This window comes from Sorex araneus, chromosome 9 (assembly GCF_027595985.1).
Source record: "Sorex araneus isolate mSorAra2 chromosome 9, mSorAra2.pri, whole genome shotgun sequence".
Classification (NCBI taxonomy): Eukaryota; Metazoa; Chordata; class Mammalia; order Eulipotyphla; family Soricidae; genus Sorex; species Sorex araneus.
This window is the reverse complement of record NC_073310.1, coordinates 25,966,506-25,987,651: the sequence shown is the minus strand read 5'-3', so window position 1 is coordinate 25,987,651 and position 21,146 is coordinate 25,966,506. Positions and strand designations below refer to the sequence as shown.

The 21,146-nt window shown below is 35.4% G+C and overlaps 1 protein-coding gene across 1 annotated transcript in view; it reads left to right on the top strand.

Moving 5' to 3' along the window:
- The window catches only part of RYR2 (ryanodine receptor 2), a 762,156-nt gene that overhangs the window by 277,058 nt on the left and 463,952 nt on the right, over positions 1 to 21,146 (top strand). Inside the window, exons 4-5 of the mRNA XM_055147039.1 lie at positions 11,515 to 11,529; positions 20,578 to 20,652. Of these exons, the coding sequence (XP_055003014.1) occupies positions 11,515 to 11,529; positions 20,578 to 20,652 (90 nt within the window). The remainder of the gene's footprint in view (positions 1 to 11,514; positions 11,530 to 20,577; positions 20,653 to 21,146) is intronic.

Sequence of the window (21,146 nt, the reverse complement as noted above, 5' to 3'; positions counted from 1 at the left end):
AAGATTCAGAATGCCTTTATATGTTATCAATTTTTTAATACATAAATGGATCTATTGAAAGTCCATTTAAAGTTTTTGGTTAAAAAACTTTTTCATATTAATTGGAAATAGTAGCCAATTAATATGAAATTTAAATATTTAATAATAATAACCTCTGCAACTAAAATAGTAAAACAGAAGTTGTACATTTTAGAAGCAGTCAACAACCATTTTTTTGTTCAGATTTTGGAGTAGGTCATGCTAATATTTGGCATATTCATTTAAAAATGAATATAAAATATGAAAAATATGGATATTATAACATTTATATAATTTAGAATTTATCACTCTTGTGTTCTTATTCTCTGTTCAATATAGTGACTGTCTAAATGATAGTTTATGTTTCTTAATGGAAGGTTTATTTTTACTCGATGAACAAAATTGCCCTTTTTCAGTCCTAGTATGATAAAATATTTAATGTAATTTCCTACCGAAATATTTAGCTTCTCCAGATTAACAGAATCAATGTTTTATTTTAATCCTACATCCTTGGATCATAATTTATTATTGTATGTCGAATAAATGTTGTACATGTGTTGTGGATTCGGTTATTGTTTAAGCTCTAAAATTGGGCATGTTTGTTATAAACTTTATATTTCCCTTCCTTGATTAGTATGCAGTAAATCATTCTTCTTTTAAGGGATTTCATTAAATAATTCTTGTTAATAATAATAAGAGATGTGTCATGAAATCGCTCTACATCGCTTATGCATAATTACAACTTTATTGCACTGTAGTGAGTCTTTGAATCCTGTGGACCATTTGTCTTGTCTTGTGTGTTTAGCTGACAATTCATTCCCAGCATATGCTATTGCTAAGCCTTTGTTTGGGTATTGAGATATTTGGTTTGTCATAGTATTGTTACTAATTCTCTCTACATTAGAAATGATTTCTCTTATGCGATAGAGATCATTTAAAGAAATTCTATTACTAATATTCGTACAACTTTCTCCTAGAAAATTGCCACACTCTCTTTGTATGTGTATATGTGCATTTGTGACTGTTTTGCATTTAAAAGTGAAAGGATAAGATGATAAAATGTCTTCGCAAATTGTTGAAATTACTGAAATGATGCCATATTCTTTCTCCCAGATAAACATTAAAAGAAAATCATTTCATATTTTAAAATATTTTTTTGAAGAAAATAAATTTAAGAATCTGTTTCTGCCTCTTTTGCAGTAGAGTGAATGATTGTCACAAAATATTGAACATGACTAAATAGTTTTTCTTTGTCACAAAATCTAGAGAAATAGACTAATTATTCAAATAGATTAATTTTTAATTTAAAAGGAGAAAACAACTCTTTAGACCAGCTAAATATCCTTAAAATATATAGTAAAAACAAGGTCTGTCTATACAGTAAAATCTTACATAATAATGTATGTTTTTGAAATGCAGACATTGGGTGTAGTCTAGATCAAAATTATCAGTGTAAACTATGTGTATTACCAAAAAATAAAATATTGTTATAAATAATCTATTTCAAAGACGATGCAAAAAGAAATTCCAGCTATATAGCTGAGGTGATATTTATATTGCTTTATAACATTGAAAAATAATCTCTTTATAATTGCATTTTATGCTCATTTGTTACTGAGAAATTGCTTGTTAATAGAACAAAATTCTCATCTATTCCCCAGAATGGCATAAGTTTCTTACCTCATTAATGATTTTTCTAGATAAAATATTATAAATAGTGAATAAAGTTGAAAACAAACCTCAGTTTTCTCAGAGCACTAATCTTATATGCCATAGAAACTTGTCTTTGAGATTATGTCTCTCAATGTTGAATATTTCTATTCTAATTGAATTGTTATGAAGCACTATATTTTAGTTAGGTCCTTGTTGACATAGCCTTCTTATTTTTTCTGTTTTACACATCGTATATAATTATGTCTTTTTCAAACTGTTCTATCATATTATGAGTGATATTCATCTATATATTAGTAAGTATGATTTATAGATAATTTGCTTATAATTTCTAAATATTTGGCATCACATAACTTTTGTCATACTATGAAATATTATGTAATGCTAGAAATGTCTGGGTAAGAAATGTATTTCATTTGTTTCATAAGAGATTAATAGATGGATGATAAATTTCCTAATTGACACTTTTTCATTGAATAAGTCTTTATACTTAGAGGAAGAATTCCTTAGAGGAAGCCTTTTAGGTTTGAGAATCAGATAAACATTTATATGTGCTTTTGAATATAATGGATTAATTTTTCTTTTAATACTGTTTTTAACCTTTAGAGTTGCAAGTAGATTTGGGTGCAGGGACAAGATTTCAATTTGCGCAAAGAACAGTAATTGAAATGTTGCTAGGTATTTATTTGTTTGCTGTTATTTATTTTGACTTTTTCTTTCCACAGCAAGTTGATGTGGAAAAATGGGTATGTGTTTCCATGTATTTACAAAGAAATTGTGATCTAATGAGTGCATGTTTGCTGTTGCCTCTAATCTTTTTCATTTTATTTATTTCCTTTTGCTTCCTAGTGTGGCTTGTTCTATTAGCTTTTAAAATAACTACTATGTTGTAATGACCAGATATTTCATTAGTCTCCAGTTAGAATCTTACAATATTTTTATTTTGCCTCATCTGAATTGGGTTATAATAAAATATTCTCCATTCCTAGAACCATGTTGTTTCTATGCCATTTATTTTCTAAGTAGTATACGCTTCTGCTTAACAGGGAAACTTGTACTGCTAATGCTGATGTCTTTCACCAAAAAATCTTGACTACCTAATTTTGAAATCCTACTGCTTAGGTTTTATATTTTACCAGGTGCTGTAGAAAGAGGCTGTTATACACATTATTGCAATCTTAGAAACTGAAAGTGAATGACATTATCTTGAGAAACACGGTTGGAATTCTCCAGAGGTTATGTCTGGAGATTGAGATTATGATACCTTGTGTAAGGAGGCATATATTTGTTATGACATTAAGCTCAGTTTCCTTATCTGTTCAGACAGCCAGACAGACACACGCAGCACACACACACACACACACACACACACACACACACACATCCTTACCTTTTTAAGTTCTGAATTCTTAGTAATTATCAATGGAAATTTAACTCTCACCAACATTTATATCTGTACTCCACTTTGTCTAACGATGATGTTTTTCCTGTGGTATTGTCATTTGCTCTGTGATTTCAGAGGATATGTTCTTTAAGACTGTCTTAATTGATGGCTTCATTTTTTCCTTTGTGTGTGTGTGTATGTGTGTGTGTGTGTGTTTTGTTTGTTGTTTGTTTTGGGGTCTACACCCAGTGATGCTATGGGATTACTCTGCGAGAGAAACTCCCTACCTGCTGTACAATCTCTCCAGCCCCTTCATTTTCTTTTCATTCTTCTTCGTAATGCTGTTATGTTCTCTTGAAGTCCACTTTTGAGAAGTTTGGTAGCTTTACAGTAGTAGTCTTTCAGTAATCTTTTCAAGCAACTGCTTTTCCACACCTTTTTATGGTTCTTTGACCTTTTCCCCTTTTGTCAGCCCTGTATACGCCAGAAAAAAAATAGCTATTAACATTTTCCAGGGCAGTCACATTCGTATATTGATTTTTGAGAATTGCTCTCTCTGTATTTCTGACAATGACCTGAATTCATGTTTCATCATAATTGAGCACTTACTAATTTTGTTTTACTTTTTATTTTAGAAAGTTTATATCTTTTTAATTGCTTAATTCTGATCTGAATATCACACTGCTCTCATTTAGAAACAGAAGCCTGTTTCTAACAAGCCATATATTACCTTTTTGTGTCCATTCCCCTGCCTAACCGTATCAGCCATCATAAAATAAGACTTTCTGTCTTTTTTTTTTCATTTCTATATCTCTATTCTAAGCCAACACTTTGGTCCTTAACTTATTTCAGATCTTTTGGAAATAAAAAAGACATGTAAGTAAACACCCTTCCTCCTTACCATTACTAAGTATTCCCCTTTATTCCTTGGTGCATTGGATTACTTTTGATCCTTCTCACTATGCGTTTTTCTATTTTTCATTTTCATAATAATATCTCCTCTAAAAATCGATTCCTAGGTTCTTATTAGATTGATTTTTAAGTCTTTATGGTAGAAATTGGTTTCTAGTGCTGAGAACGTAAGAACAATAACTTTGAGCTGAAAAGCTCGTTTCACTTTTTTAACCTCTATAAGCCATAACTTTGTTATAGGATTAAAAAAGGTTTCTTTCATGTCCTGATATTCCTTTTGATTACAACTTGGTGCTGCACAAGTGCTTGTACTTGGGAGGCCCTGAGCTTAATCTCAGCACCTCATGCCCTGCCCAAGAGACCCCAGAAGAGCAAAGCACACTTTGTTAATTCAGAGCACATCTAGGTCTACACCCAACCTCAGACGCACACCACTTTACCAACCAAAGAAAGGGACTCCCATCCTCCCCACACCCCAGCTCCTGGTGGTCTCAATAGAGGGAGGGCAGGGGAGGAAAATTGCTGTTTTATTAACAATAAAGAATTTCATTGTCACTGTCACTACCACTATCATCCCATTGCTCATCGATTTGCTCGAGCGGGCACCAGTAACGTCTCCATTGTGAGACTTTTTGTTACTGTTTTTGGTCTATCGAATACACCACTGGGAGCTTGCCACCCTCTGCCATGCGGGCGAGCTACTCTCAGTAGCTTGCCGGGCTCTCAGAGAGGGACGGAGGAATCAAACCTGGTTGGCTGCATGCAAGGCAAATATCCAACCCGCTGCACTATTGCTCCAGTCCAAAGAATTATTAAATGCTTGAATGCAAGTTATTTAGAAATCATGTAGCAATAATGTCCTGCCCTACTAGTATGAGAAAACTTAGTTTTCTTTATGTTTTAGTGTATTTTAGATTTGCACTATTCCAGTGAAGACCCAACTATTCAACTCTTATGTTTTCCACTAGGAACTTTGAAATACTACTGAAACAAAATTTTCAGTAGAAGCATAACAGGAAACCCATGAACTCTGTCCACCTACTTGTTCTGATATTTGGATTAAAGTTGGACGGATCCTAGATAGTGCACCCCTCTAAGTCATTCACAGTCACCTCCGTCTCATTTCAGTAGTGAAAGTGCTCGATTATGTGTGAGGGAGCAGTGATGCTCAGGCAGGTTGTTTCCAGTAGCCCAGCAGAAGGCAACTGCCTTTCACGAATCCCATGACAGAATCATCACTCTGCTGCTCTTTGCTTGCTGCAGCATCAAAACTACTCTGGATACTATAGGAAGGGAGAAGAAACTTGGCAGGAGAAATCTTATTTGCCTATGCTACCCTTCATCAGTCTTTCTCAGAACATGGGGTTTTTTGGAGAGATTTTCCATCACAAGTCTCTGACCTGCATGCTGTTCTCTTGCTGGAATCAAAGGCCTTATTTTAAGTCATTCAATGGCTATTGCTTCCTTATCTCCGATCTCTAGACTGCATTGATGATAACCTAAGGCCGGTTCTTTCTAGTAAGGATCTGTTGACTTTTAGCCAGTCTTTTGGCTTCCCATTTCTAGGCATGATCACACACTGATCTTGTTTTCCAGATCCTTGGGATACAGGTAACCCTAACAGCTACCCACTCTAGGCTTGATCTTGGAGGGTTGGGAAGGAGGGAACTAGTGCTATACTTGGAAAGATCTTTCTTTAAGAAAGCTTGTCTTTTTCTTTCTCTTCAAGCTCCTCTGATAGATTGAAGCTAAGGAAATCATGTAGGTTTTTGGTGCCTTTCCTTTGGTGGTAAAACAACGTGACTTGAAATATTAAGGCATCTGCCATCACTTCAGAGAAGGTCTTTTATTCTTTTTTTTTTTTTTTTGCGTGTGTGTTTGGACCACACTCAGCAGTTGTTCAGGATTGCTCCTGAATCTGTGCTCAGGGATTACTCCTGGAGCCTTAGATGTTAGACCACTATCACTTGGCCCTTAGGGTTCTATTTTTAAATCCTTTTATACAAGCTTGTCTATAGATTACACGTAACAACTACACTTAATCCAGATTAAGATACTTGGAACCTTTTCATTTCCTTATTTAGATGGAAATAAAAATGACTTCTTTATGTCTTTTTTATGTTTCTTTATATTTGTCTGATAGCTCAGTTCAGGATAATTTCATCAAAGTGTATTCAATCTCAATCTCCTAAAATCCTTTACTTGCTCTCTCCTTCTCTCATTACCTTCACATCCCCACCTGCTTTCTTATGGCTCCTTGGGCATTTGATTATGAACTCAATGACTTATCCAACGCTACTCTACATACTTCCAGAGAATGACATTTGTGAGCCCTGGACTAAATAATGATAACTGTTTGTTCCATACACTCCACTGCTAGCCCTTTAGCATCCCTGATCTCTAGCATTGATTTCTAACATGGAGGCCTGCGGAAAAATGCCATAGGTAGAGTTGGGGCCAGTGAAGAGATGGAAAAATTGTGCTGTTGCTCTCTATGAAGTATGGTCTAGAGAACAAATGATATCTCACAATATACTTTTACTAAAATTATGTTGATGTTATCGTAACTGTCAAAAGTTGAAGTCCTCTAAAATATTGGATTAAAAGCTCTAATTCTATATTAGTTTTAAGTAGTGATGCATTTCATTTGTAATTGTTGTGTAATGATCTGTGAAATGCTTTTATATTATTAAAGTCCACTTAATAATCTATATAAAATTAAATTAAGAAAAAATCTATAACTTAATGATATTCTTTATGCAGTTTCTGATTTTGATACAGAGCAGGGAATATATGTCCTCGCCCTCTAGTCTCTATACAAGTCAATTTTATGTTTTTGATATTGCAAAAGATCTTGAGGCAATCTGGAAAGTAAAGTAATCCCCAGATAGTCCTACTTTATATTTTAAGCATAGCGTATCACAGTGATTTATAAGCACATTTTATAGACACAAAAATGAGAAGATTTATTGTAGCTTGTTAGCATCATTTATTCTTTGTTATCCTTTGAAAATAGTTTGATTATTTTAAAGACACAGGTATATCAATTCCATTGCAGTAAAAAATTGATTTTTACATTTTTATACGGTGTTATGCTTAGTTGAAAAAGACAATAGTTTTTCCCAATGAACTGCACCAGATCAATGAATTCTTAAAAGCACGACCCAATATGCACTTATAACTTAATTCCAGCGATGATTTTAATGAGAAGTGTAAGAGATTATATAGACTGTCTTTATATGTTTTCAAAATGCTATCTTGGCCTAAAATAACCATGTTCAAAAATATATAGGGAATCTCTAGAAAGCTAAAAATTTGCATTGGATATTTTCATAACAGAAGAAATAGTTGAAAATTTCCACAGATATATAGCTGCCTACACTATTGCATAGAATTTATGGCATATATTGGTATAAAAACCAATATGTTTGGAATTGGGTATGTTGGATGTAAAAATATATTAAATACATAATATATTTGAAATTGGAATTGCTAATTTAAATTTTTTTCCTCAAATATTATTTGAGGACATCATTAATATAAATTAGCTATCAACAAACCCATGTCTTGGGTGACAAAAATAATCTTTCCTTTTCTCTATATAATGAAGTTTCTAACTGCATTCTAATTTGCAAGAGAGAGGTTACTAACTAAAGGGTTATGCATAGTCCTATCATCTTGATGCAGAGAGAGAAAGATGACAAAAAGACTTGATTTTATGAAATCTTTTTGAGGATACAGTGCCAGAGTAGGACATATTATTCTTTTAATGGACACTTCATGTTAGAAATTTTCCCTCCTCTTTCAGATTGTTCAGTTTGATATATAATTTCAATAACAACTACTACTGTTTATTTTGTTGCTATTTCCTTATTTATAGTATTTTCTGAGATGACATTTAAGTTTTAAGTCTTTTAAATCTTAAAATATATGTTCATTAATAGACATTTTAATCTTTCAGTCACCTGGTTTTTTTTTTTTTTTGATTTTTGGGTCACACCCAGCAATGCTCAGGGGCCACTCCTGGCTCTGCACTCAGGAATTGCTCCTGGCAGTGCCTGGGGGACCATATGGGATGCCGGGGATCGAACCTGTGTCGGCCACGTGCAAGGCAAACGCCCTACCCGCTGTGCTATTGCTCCGGCCCCATCAGTCACCTGTTATTTTATGAAATAGAAATAACAGTTGAAAGAATTCAGGATTTAACTGAATGATATAATTATGGTAGAAAAATCTTTTCACATCACCTAAATTTGTTTCTTTCTTTGTACAAGTAACAACTTGGACATAATTATTTACTTTATATTTAATTACAATTATGGTGTAATATATTGATTTTGACTTATATCTTTTAATCATAGTCATTAGCATTATGCTAAGAAAGACTTTTAGGTCTTTTAGTTCTGCTGTATTAGTGACATATGTTTATAGATCAAAGAGTGTGTGGTGCTATGTTGTTTTTGCCATTCATTTGAGCCCAGGCTTATCTAAAACGTAAGAATTGCTATTTCTCTTTCTGTTTTTTATGTTATGTAGGATTACTGCAGGTAAGTTATACTCCAACTCTAATTTACAATTGAAGTTTCATCTGATTTATCATTTCCTAAGTAATTAAACCAATGTTAGGATACTGAATTACTGAATTGTACGTTTTTACCCCAAAGATCAAAATTTCTCCTTTTATGTTTCTATGTAAATTGACATTTATCCATTTTTCCCCCTAAAACAGCAGTGTGAGAATCCATGCTAGTGCACAGAATATAATTGTTTTTATAGCCATTCATTTCTATACTTTTTATAATGAAGTTTCAGGTTTGATATAAGGAACCGTTCATGAGTAAAACAAATCCAATGATTAATTCCTTTAGTAAATTTATCACTATCTTTAAAGGAGTATTTTTTCATACCAAAATTCATACTGTTTTCTTTAATCCTATTTATGCCTGCTTCTTTTTCTCTAATAGCATGCTATGAACTTTATTGGGATGACTTTTTTTCTGTTGATTTTTAAGCATATCTCAACAGTATTTACATTGGATTAGTGAATATATTTTCTGCAACTTTTTTTGGGGGGGAGTGACCTGAGTGTTGTTCACGGGCCCAGAGGCTACTACTCTCACCAACCAGACAGCTGGTTCTCTGCTAGGGCCTGAGTACGGTGCTCAAAGGCCTCCAGGACTCTGATGGTGATGCCTGGGGACTAAGTGATGTTTGGGATCAAATCCTTGTATTATTTCCCAAGGGCCTAATACACACTCATACAGACATTTGAATATATCACTTTTGTTTTATTTTCTGTCTTCCTTGCCCTTGATTTTCTTGGAGCGATAGTACAGCGGGTAGGGCATTTGCCTTGCATGCGGCCGACCCGGGTTAGATTCCTCCATCCCTCTAGGAGAGCCCGGCAAGCATCTGAGAGTATTCCACCCGCACGGGAGAGACCCGGCAAGCTACCAGTGGCTTATTTGATATGCCAAAAGCAGTAACAAGTCTCACAATGGAGACGGTTACTGGTGCCCATTCTAGCAAATCGATGAGCAACGGGATGACAGTGATACAGTGATACTAAGCACTTAAGACAAATTGTTTGGGTGCCAGGGAGAAATCTCAATGGGCCAGAGTGCATGCTTTGTATGCTGGAGCCCTGGGTTAGATCACCAGTAATGCATTGATCCCAGAGCACTGCTAGAAATTGCTAGGAGCAGAGGCTGCGAGTAACTTCTGACCACTCTATGGTGTGGTCCAACCCCCACCTTTCCCTAAACAGTGAAGTTGACTAAGGGATGATTCATATAAACTTTAGATGTCAATAGTACCACAAATAAACATTTCTCATTCACCTTTTGAATCTAATGTTTATCAATTTATCTGCTATCATTTCTTTTTTTGTAAATGGATACTGAAGTCTTAGCTACCTTGCAGTCTTCATTCTATTTTATTATATGCAAATCACTGTCCTCTATAACTTGCTTTTCCTGCAATCATACAACACAAAAGTTATGAATCAAAGATCTTAGTTACACTACAGACAACTCCTTTTTCCTCTTCACTATCATTCTAAGGCAGTCAATGTTGATAACTAATAATCAGGAAGAAAGCATTCCTGAATTAAAAAGCTCCAATAGCTTGATGAATCAAAAAAATTTTAATTAAACTATAATTTAATCATAAAGGTATGTTATCAACCATTATAAAACTGTACCCCAAAGTGTTTTTCAATTAAGATTCAAAATTATTTTTCTTTCTTCTTTTCCTTTTTTTTTTTTTTTTTTTTTGCTTTTTGGGTCACACCCGGCGATGCACAGGGGTCACTCCTGGCTCTACACTCAGGAATTACCCCTGGCAGTGCTCAGGGGACTATATGGAATGCTGGGAATCGAACCCGGGTCGGCCGCATGCTATCGCTCCAGCCCCTCAAAATTATTTTTTGTAGTTACTCATTTGGAAAATATTAATACTAGTGGTCAAATATGGATATATTACTGGTAAGTTTCAATATAAAAATAAGTTTTATATTATCATTTACAATAAATCGGTTAACAAAATGTAACCAATTTTATTCTCCAAATTGAGAATAAATATCTCCTTTATGATTTTCTCATAAAGTGAAAATGTAAGTTAAAAATTAAAGCATAAGTTACACTTTAATTCTCCCTTTACAATATACATATAATTATAGTGTTATAATTTAGGAAAGCAGATGTGGTTTTACAAATTTCTCTATTAGAAAACTTTCATTTTCTTTAACATTAATGTGGATGTTTATCTTTTCTCTGTAGGACTTACATGCTCCTGACAAATAAATTTAGCCCTGGGTTTGGAAATAAATTGTTATTTTTCCTTCTTATTAGCTCTTTTTTCATCTGTGTACCTTTCCTCTGAATAAGAAGTCAAAGAAACTTTATGGGTCTAAAGAAAAATATGAAATATCATAAATATTTTGTAGAAAATTTATAGCATAAATCATCAGAGACTATCATTTTTCATTTAAAAGAATATTTCACGTTGAAAATTACATATCACAACATAAACTGTTTAGAGAATTACTTATTATTTTGCATGAAATATGAACAGCTCATCATTGTTTTTGGTTAATGAACTATAGTGCCATTTAAAATCCTCTATTTTTATTCAAATTGTGTCACTGTTTATATTACTTCATTTTTAGGGAAAAATGAAACAAACTTAACTATTTATACAGCATAATTTTAACATGATACTTCTGTGGGTTTTTGTATATAGCTATGTTATGAATTGAATCACGCATTAAAGTAGAGCGGCATGTTTTCACAGTAATGAAGCAATGTAAAAACTTTTTTGAAAGAGTTTTGCTTGCTACAGCTTCTTTCTAGCATGTAGTTGACACTTAGTTTTATTGTGACAACACAGTGGATGTCTGCTTTTTTATGTTTATCATATTCACATAACTCCATTTTTGACAATGGGGCATTATAAATAAAATACATTTTTAAAGAAACATTTGAAATTATGTGTATTTAATATGTTCTCTTTTTCTTTTGCCCCTACAGAAATTCATGATGAAGGTGAGCCATCAGATCCTCTGCTATATATGTATTATTTCAATGCTTTAAATTTGTTTGCTGTCACTGTCATCCCGTTGTTCATCGATTTTCTCAAGCAGGCACCAGTAACATCTCCATTGTGAGACTTGTTAGTGTGTTTGCCATATCAGATATGCCATGGGTAACTTGCCAGGCTCTGCGGTGCGGGCGGGATACTCTTGGTAGCTTACCGGGCTCTCCGAGAGGGACGGAGGAATCAAACCTGGGTTGGCTTCGTGCAAGGTGAACGCCCAACCTGCTGCGCTATTGCTCCAGCCCTTTAAATGTGTTAACAGATTTAATTTTAGAATCTATGTTATTTTAAGTTGTAAAAAAAATTAACCTAAACTTTAAGCAAACATTTAAAAATGGAATAAATTACATTTTACATCTGTGGCTTATCTTATAACTTTTTTTTTCTTAACTAATGTAAGGAATTTCTCTCATTAAAAGAGATTTTGCCTTTGGTCATTCATTATAAAACAGATTACAAGCAGTTATCTGCTGGGGTGTATTGAAAAGCCGGCAAGGGAGAGGCAGAATAGAAAAAAAAAGTGGTAGTAAAGATGTAATAACTTTGTCAAAACCATAAATAACAACACTATTATAACTGCATTGCCTAAACTCCAACAAGTTTTAAAGAGAAATTACAGAAAACTTTTTTCATTTAGAATGTTTGATGTTGGGCTTATATTTGCTTTTTGTGTTTCATCACCTTTGCATTAATGGATTAATAGGAATTAATATCAATTAATAGGAATTCACAAACTTGAAAATCACAGGAGACATAAAGGAACTGCGTTGAATCACTAGGAAGAAATAAAATTATTTCAACCCCTTTTCACATCTTAACAAAAATTAAAAAATTGGACAGGTTTTAAAAGGAAATAATAAAATGCATCATCTTGTCATTGAAGGAAATGTGAGGCAAAAGAAAAGGAAATACAGAATGTCATTATTTTGGGACAAACCATCCAGCTATTTTGTTTCATTTTTAGATAGGTACCACCTTTATCCTATTGCACTGACAAAATTTAGTTTTTTTATACCCAAAGTTGAGAAGCAATGTATATATAAACTTATTTTGCTTTAAATGTATTTTTAAAAGTTTAACTGTGGCACTGGAGAAGTAGCACAGAAGTTAAGGCTCTTGCCTTGCAAGTGTCCAACACTGGCTTAATCCCTGGCACTAACAAATGGTCCCCCAGCTGTGACTCCTAAGGACAGGGCCAGGAGAAAGCCCTGAAGACCTAAGGGTGTGGGCCAGATCCCTTATTCCCCAAAGGATTTCATTTAAAAAATTTAAATCAAATTTAACACCTCAAAGTTAAATGTAGCTTTTTAGTTACTCACAAGAGAAAGAATACAAAGTATATCCTTAGGCCTATTCAGTTTCTTAGCTAAGTCTAAAATTCCTTGTGTATAAATTAGACCAAACATGTTGTAGCTACTACTGTATCTGTTCATTAATTAAGAATTTGAAAGTTTGGGTAGGAAGACAGATTTGAGTACTTCTTTGAAGCACTTCATCACCAAGGGCATTACACATTGTAAAAATTTCAGCTATTATTTTTCAGTAAAATATTGGTATGTTTGAAAGTGTTGGCATCAGCTGGTAAATCAGACAGTATGGAACAAGGATTTTGTTTGGGGTGCTAGAAGTAGCACCAAAACATAATTATGTTCTTTCTTGGCAAATATTAATAGGCAAAGTAATAAAATTATATTTGAAACAATTGGATTTTTTTTTGCTAAATTTGAATTTTATCGTCTCACCCACTTCAAACCTTTATTGCTTATTCCTATATGATTATAATATTTGTGTTATATGTTAAGCAATTAATTTGTTTGTTTTCTCAGCCACACCTTGTGGTACTCAGGGTTTACTCTGTCTCTGTGGTTAGGGATTACTACTGGTGACCAACATGTGGTTTCAGGGATTGAGTAAGATTTGACCAAGTGTAAGCAAGCACCTTATCCTTTGACTATCTCTCTGGCTCTATGCCCTATCAATTCATCTCTCTCTCTTAATATATACCAATAATACTTGATATACCTAAGATACTTGAACAAGGCTCTGATTTCTTCTACTTGCAAGGATAAAAGCCCAAAGGCTTATTTTCCTATCTTTCTTAGATGATATGGAAGACTTAGAAATCGACTAAATGGAGGGCATATGTATTCAATTATAGTTATATTAAGCTGCTGAAAAAGGAAAGAACAGTGTATTCTATTCGGCTTTTACCTTTCAATTATGTCTTCTTTGGCTGTCACTGCCTTATAAGTGTTATTTAACCTCCTAGAACCAGACAGGTGTTTCCTCACGACAGGATCCCATTTTTTCTTCTGGCACTAAATGACTAGGACACACTGTACAGTCCCGAGCCTGATATGTTCTCCCAGGAGACTTTAAAATCCACAAGGAAGCCATCAGATGCCAAGTGCCTGCTTTCATAGAATTCTACTGACTGTGTCAGGCACGTTTATTTTACTTGAAGCCAGAATTCTCTCTCGTCACTAGTATCATCCTCTGAACTTGTTGTGTCACAAGCCATTAAAGAGGGCAGTGCTGTTTGAGTGTTTTCTGCTGTGAGGGAGCCTCAGGATGGTGAAAATGCCAGACTTCAGAAATGAAAATAGTTCTGTGCTAGTCAATCTTGTGTCTTTCACCTGGTGTGATTCTAAATCATTTTGGTCAGTCTAGTGCTGTTCACCGTGTGACTCTAAATCATTCTCAGACTTGAAATCTGATTCCTAAGTACAGGGCCAGGAATAAACCTTGAACGCCACTGGTTGTGGTCCCCAAACAAAAACAAACCAAAAGTGTTATGTTATGGAAGTCAAAGATTTTAAAAGTTATCATATAGAGTCTGATTTTATTAATTTAGAAACTCATGCTTAATAAGGACCTGGAGTACAAAAAAAATCCTAAATTGAATAGACAGCATTTTTTGTACATAACTGATTACAAACTAGAATTTTGTAAGATGTTTACCTGCTGTGTAACAGGTAAATTAAATGGTTTTAAACAGCAATAATGGAAATTTTCATTAAATATGTAGGACAATTACATATGTAAAAATAGACCTCTTCTCTCCAAAATAACACTAAAATTATGAAACACAAAACAAGTGATTTTATTGTGTAAAAGCCACTTTATTTGATCGTAGTCATCACTTCTTTTTTTGTGTATTATATATTTTTTTCTTTTAAACTTAGAGTAGTAATATCTCAGATGTATCCACAGTGATCTAATTTGTTCCCTTTCCCACAGAGAGGGAAGATAGATGAATAAATTAAGTCTTATGACCACATGTTATTCTAAAAATATAAATTATATTTATATTTAATATAATATATTATAGTAGCATTTGCATTAATGATTTTGCTTACATATGTGCCCCTAATTGGATAATTTTCTTCAAGATTATGGAAAGACTGAAGTCTCAAAATACGCATGCTAAATTTGTACCAAAATAGTTTGCATAAAGCTTTAACTAAGGTTTATTTAGAATATATAGAGCTATGGTTTTGAAGTTGGTTGAATGCACTCTGAACATTTTTATGTATGAGTTTGATTATTGCTTTATTATGTAACAATAAGCCTTTTAGCCCTCTCTTTGGTAATATGACCAAACATATGCACAGAACTGAAGAATTTTAAACTCTTGCACTGTAGCACTGTCATCCCGTTGTTTATGGATTTGCTCAAGTGGGCACAAGTAACGTCTCCATTGTGAGACTTGTTCTTACTGTTTTTGGCATATCAAATATGCCATGGGTAGCTTGCCAGGCTCAGCCATGCGGGTGGGATACTCTTGGTAGCTTGCCGAGCTTTCGGAGAGGGACGGACGAATCGAACCTGGGTCGATCTCATGTAAGGCAAACGCCTTACCCTCTGTGTAAGTTTTGTAAATTCAAATTCTACTTTTTACAAGTGATTCTTTTTGGGGGAAGGGCACACTCATTTGTACAAAGGGCATATTTCTGGATCCACGCTCAGGGATCACTCCTGGTGTTGCCCGGGAGACCAAATTGGTGCAGGGGAATAATCTGGATCAGCTACATGCAAGGCATCTGCCCTACCCTCTTTATGATCTCTCTGACCCTTATAAGTGATTCTTTACTCCTCAACACTAGAACAGTTTATAGGGAGAAGTTTAGAAGTAGTGATTGTCACTGTCACTGTCATCCCATTGCCTATCGATTTGATTGAGCGGGCATCAGTAATGTCTCTGTTGTGAGACTTGTTACTGTTTTCAGCATATCGAATACACCATGGGTAGCTTGCCAGGCTCTGCCATGCAGGCAAGATACTCTCGGTAGCTTGCTAGGTTCTCCGAGAGGGATGGAGGAATCAAACTAAGGTCAGCCACATGCAAGGCAAACACCTTACCTGCCGTGCTTTCGCTCCAGCCCAAAAGTAGTGATTAGTTTGGGTTTTTTAATTTTTTTGTTTGTTTTTACCTTGTAGTTCCTAAATGTAAACTCCCATCATCTACACGTAAAAACAGTAGCACAGCACTGGTGAGTTCAGAACTCTCGTGCTACAAAGGCACTATAAAGGATTGTTCACTTCTGAGGGCAGTTGAGATTTCAGGAACTGATATAGCCTCAGTCAGAATTGATACCTTACTTCAAGGATATGTAGTTTCAGGAAGTATTTAAAGAGAAGAGCAGACACAAGGCTCGGAGTTCTGTCCCTGCCACCATTCTCTTATCCCTCAACACTGCTAGGGGAGCGATGTTAGACCATAGTAGGCCCTGCATTGTGTGGCACTACCTAGCTGAGTATTGTGGGAGTGACCAAAGGACATGAGCATCATTGGTGACCCTGACCCCCAATAAAAAAGACAAGATAATCTATTATATAATTAGAACTGTTAAGAGAAAAATCAACAATTTGGGGTAGGGTTATGGTATAGCGGGTAGGGACCCACCTTGAAAGTGGCCCATATGGATTTGAACCCAGGCACCCTGTGGTTCTGAGATCCACCTAAAGTGATCCCTGAGTGTAGAGCCCCTACACTAGAGGGGCTCTAGTGTAGAGCACTGTGAGGGTTTTTATTTGGTTCGGCCAAATAAACACCAAAACAAACAAATGCACAGAAAAGAATTTGTTCTGGAAGTTACACTTTCTTTGCTGTTGGTGTGTAAGATTTTGAGGGAAATCATATGGGATTCAGTATGAAAATTATTGAGGGCTGGAGTGATAGCACCGCAGGTAGGGCGATTGTCTTGCACGAGGCCAACCCAGGTTCGATTCCCAGCATCCCATATGGTCCCCTGAGCACCGTCAAGAGTAATTCCTGAGTGTATGAGCCAGTGCAATGCCTAGTGTGACCCCCCCCAAAAAAAAGCAAAAAAAAAAGAGAAAATTGTTGAATGAATCATAAGATATTTCAGTGCAAATACATTGTCAAGAAAGTGAAAGACTGAGTATAGTGAGCTTAGTACCCTTGGCATCAGGTACTGTGTTTCGTGTACAATTTTGAGTGCATAGGAAAGAGTATTTCTTTCTCTAATATTTACCAGGAAATTGGCAGGACTACAGGTTAGATGGCTTTACTGTGAATGAAAGGTTTATTTTTTTTCAAAATTTTCTTTTATGAAATAATAAATTATAAAGGTATTCATAGCTGAAAGATTTTTTTATATAAAATTTATGTTTTTAATACTTTTTTATTGGTCTTGTTGAAAGCTTTGTTTACTTTTCCTATACTTTATGTTCCATGGGATAGTTAAAATTTTAATGTCAGCATCAGAAAAATTATGCTTTTCAAGTATGATCTAGATAAGCAGGCCAACTTTGAACTCGCTGTGCTATAATTTTGATTGATTCTGATCTAGTTGTTCCTGGCTGGATTTCAGAAATGATGTGGTTGTGCCAGGCTGTACTTACAGCTTTGGATCTGGGTTGGTTGAAGGAATATGGGCCGTCAGTCCTGATTACCACTTCTTGTGATCCATCATCCAGCATCAGGGATCTTTTTCTCTTTGAATTATTCTGTGGAGTCCCATAGTTCACTTAGGCAGGATGTTGTAGAATCTTGAAGAAATAACTCTAAAGATGATTTTATAAAGGACCAGAGTTCTCTATGTCAGAGAAAGCTCATAAATATCTGTTCACTTAAATGAATGCAGGGAGTAGGAAGAGGGGGACCTGGAGCTATGGCACAGTGGACAGGGCATGTGGCCAACCTAGGTTTGATCCCATATATTCCACATGGTCCCTCAAACCCTTCCAGAAGTGATTTCTGAGCACAGAGCTAGGAGTAATCCCTTAGCACTGCTCAGTGTGGACCCAAAACTGAAAAAAAAAAAAAGAAGGATACATCTTAGAACAAAGTTGATGGAGTTGATAAAATCAACCAAATTTTATGTAATTATACTCTCTCTCTCTCTCTCTCTCTCTCTCTCTCACACACACACACACACACACACACAGTGCTTTGGGCTACATTTGGTGTGCTAAGTACACTCCTGGCTCTGCACTCAGCAATCCCTCCTAGCAGTACTCAGGGGATCATATGGGATTCCTGAGATTGAACCTGGGATAACCACAAGGAACACTATTCAGTGTACCATTGTTCCAGCTCTAGGATGAACCAAATTTTAAAAATACAGAAAAAACCAAGATATCCCTTTGACTGACTCCCTTAAAGATGATTTTTTGGATAAGGATTTCCTAAATGAACAAGTTATTCAACCTGCACGAGAGTGGTAAAATATACGTTTTGTTTTGTTTTGTCTGAATCAAAGCCAATTAGGATAGTATATAAAATGCCACAAGAAAAGTCTTAGTTGATTTGACTGTCAAAAATAACGTTCATGGTGCAAGAGCAGTAATACAGCCGGTAGGGGGCTTGCATGTAGCCAACCTGGATTCAACCCCCAGCATTTCATATTTTCCCCAAGCATCGTGAGGAGTAGTTCCTGAGTGCAGAGCCAGGGGTAACAAATGTGGCCAAAAAAAGAGAGAAAAAGGAACTGTTGGAGGTCAGAGAGATAATACAGTGGGTAGGGCACTTGCTTTGCATGTGGCCATCAAGATTCTACCCCCTGCACCCATGTGGTTCTCTGAGCCTGCCAGAAGTGATTCCTGAGTGCAGAGCGAGGAGTAAACCCTGAGTACTGCTGGGTGTAATCCCCAAGCAAAAACTAACACTCCTTGGGGCTGGAGCAATAGCACAGTGGGTAGGGCATTTATCTTGCACGTGGCCGACCTGGGTTCGATTCCCAGAATGCCATATGGTCCCCTGAGCACCGCCAGGGGTGATTCCTGAGTGCAGAGACAGAAGTAATCCCTGTGTATCGCCAGGTGTGACCCCAAAAGAAAAACAAACAAACAAACAAAAAGCTAACACTCCAAAGAGAGAATTTTTCAGTTGGTTTATAGCTTTGGAGCTTATATATGATACTAATTGAAAGGATCCTATAATAGTGATAACAAGTTAAATGACTTTGGCCACGACAAATCAAATGTATTACAGAAAATAAAACTACTCTCAAAATATCTTATTCTGTGGACAAATATGAAGTTGCAAATTGTATGTTTTACTTTCCTCTCACTATGTAAAAAATGATTTTCCTTTTAATTAAAACCAGATTTTTTAAATAATTTTAGTCTTTTAATATCATTTTCAGGAGTTACTCTGAGGGTTTTAAAATAAACAAAAACATTACTTAAAGAAGTTCTATGGAAAATAGAAGATATGTTTTAACTAAAAGGGTACAATAATATTGGCTATCAGAGTACTTCTGCATTTTTTAATGCATATTAGTTTGGCATCATCATTTGCATCTTTATGTCCTTAGAAGACCTTTACCTATGTCATCCCGTTGCTCATTGATTTGTTCGAGAGGGCATCAGTAACGTCTCTCATTGAGAGACTTATTGTTACTGTTTTTGACATATCCAATACGCATGGGTAGCTTGCCAGGCTCTGCCATGCGGGCTCCATACTCTTGGTAGCTTGCCAGGCTCTCCAAGAGGGGCAGAGGAATCGAACACGGGTCAGCCGCGTGAAAGGCGAAAGCCCAACTGCTGTGTTATCACTCCAGACCTTGACCTACAGGAAAAAAAATTTCAAATTTCTTGACACTGCTTCTTGAATCTTCCATTATCTTACCTTATCTAATTTTATAGTTCTTCTTCTCTCTGTGACTCAGTACTGCAATCTCATGGTTCCTTTACTTTCTTAAATTCCTCGTGGTTATTTATCTTGAGGCCTTTATTCATATTTTTCATCTATCCTTCATTGGGATCCTCCAATTTTTCATTTAATAAATGTTTGTTGATTATTTATTAAGTCCTTTATATGAGATTTAATAGAAACTTTTCTACAATTTGAGAAAATATTTTATTTAATATAAAGGATGTTGGAACATTTTTATAAACAAAAGCTATGAAAAATTTTTCAAGCTCTGAATTGATTAAACCAATTTTGTGTTTTAAAAAGTCTTATTTACTGAGCAGATATTTACTTAGTCCTTACCATCAGCCAGAAGTTTTGCTAAAAACCTGATATATAGCAGTGATCAGAGATTAGTAGTTCCTGTGTAATGCATACCACAGTAATGGAAAATAGCCATAAAGAAATGATGGACCGGGGAAAGATTATGGGAATGCCTTGCTGCCTTGCATCCCTCTGACATGGTTCAAATCCCCTGAACACCACCAGGTGTCACTTCAGAGCACAGAGCCAGAAACAGCCTTGGAATGCTGCCAGGTGTGGCCCCCCAAAAAACAAAAGCAAAGCATGAAAAAGAAATGATGCATGTTGGTATTTAATAATCCTGTCTATTCTTCAAGACATAGATGAACTGCTAATTCCATGGTAGAGGTTTTGTTGAGAGTTTTCTTTAAGTTTAAACTTTTTTCCACACCACTGTGCTTATATGCAATAACTCTTACTTTATCATTTCTCATTAAACTTTTTTTTGAGAACTTGAATGCATCATATTGAGGTGAATATGCTATATTTACTCATTTGGAATTTTCTCTCTTTGCCCCTCTCTCCTCTGCAGACGGCTCAGGGTAGTGGTCATCGAACACTCCTCTATGGACATGCCATATTGCTACGTCATTCCTACAGTGGCATGGTGAGTACACATTTGATTTCACCTCTCTGTGGGCTTCCTCATCCATTTGGGTATATAAAGTCAGGAAATGTTGGTCATAACATTTTAAAGATGACATCAGTGAACTTGTATGAATTGTTTGTTATTACTTTTACTGGGGAGCAGGGGAGTTTTGGGGCCACACTTAGTGAAGTTCAGGGGTTACTCCTGGCTCTGCATTCAGGAATTGCTCCTGGTTATGCTTGAGTGATAATATGGGTTGGCAGGGAACAGCCTGCTCTGCCTTATGCAAGACAAGGCCCTAACTACTGTACTTTCTCTCTAGCCTCTCATTAGTATCTTTGTACTTTGTTCAGTTTTCTCACTTACAAGATGAGGGTTACCTTAGATGATCTATAAGGTCCTTCAATTCTATCATTATATGACTCCTTTTAAAAATATCTGTCTTTTAATATCTTTTAAGGGAAAGAGAGTCACAAAAATAAAGAAATAGTTTTCATTTCCACTTTTATAGA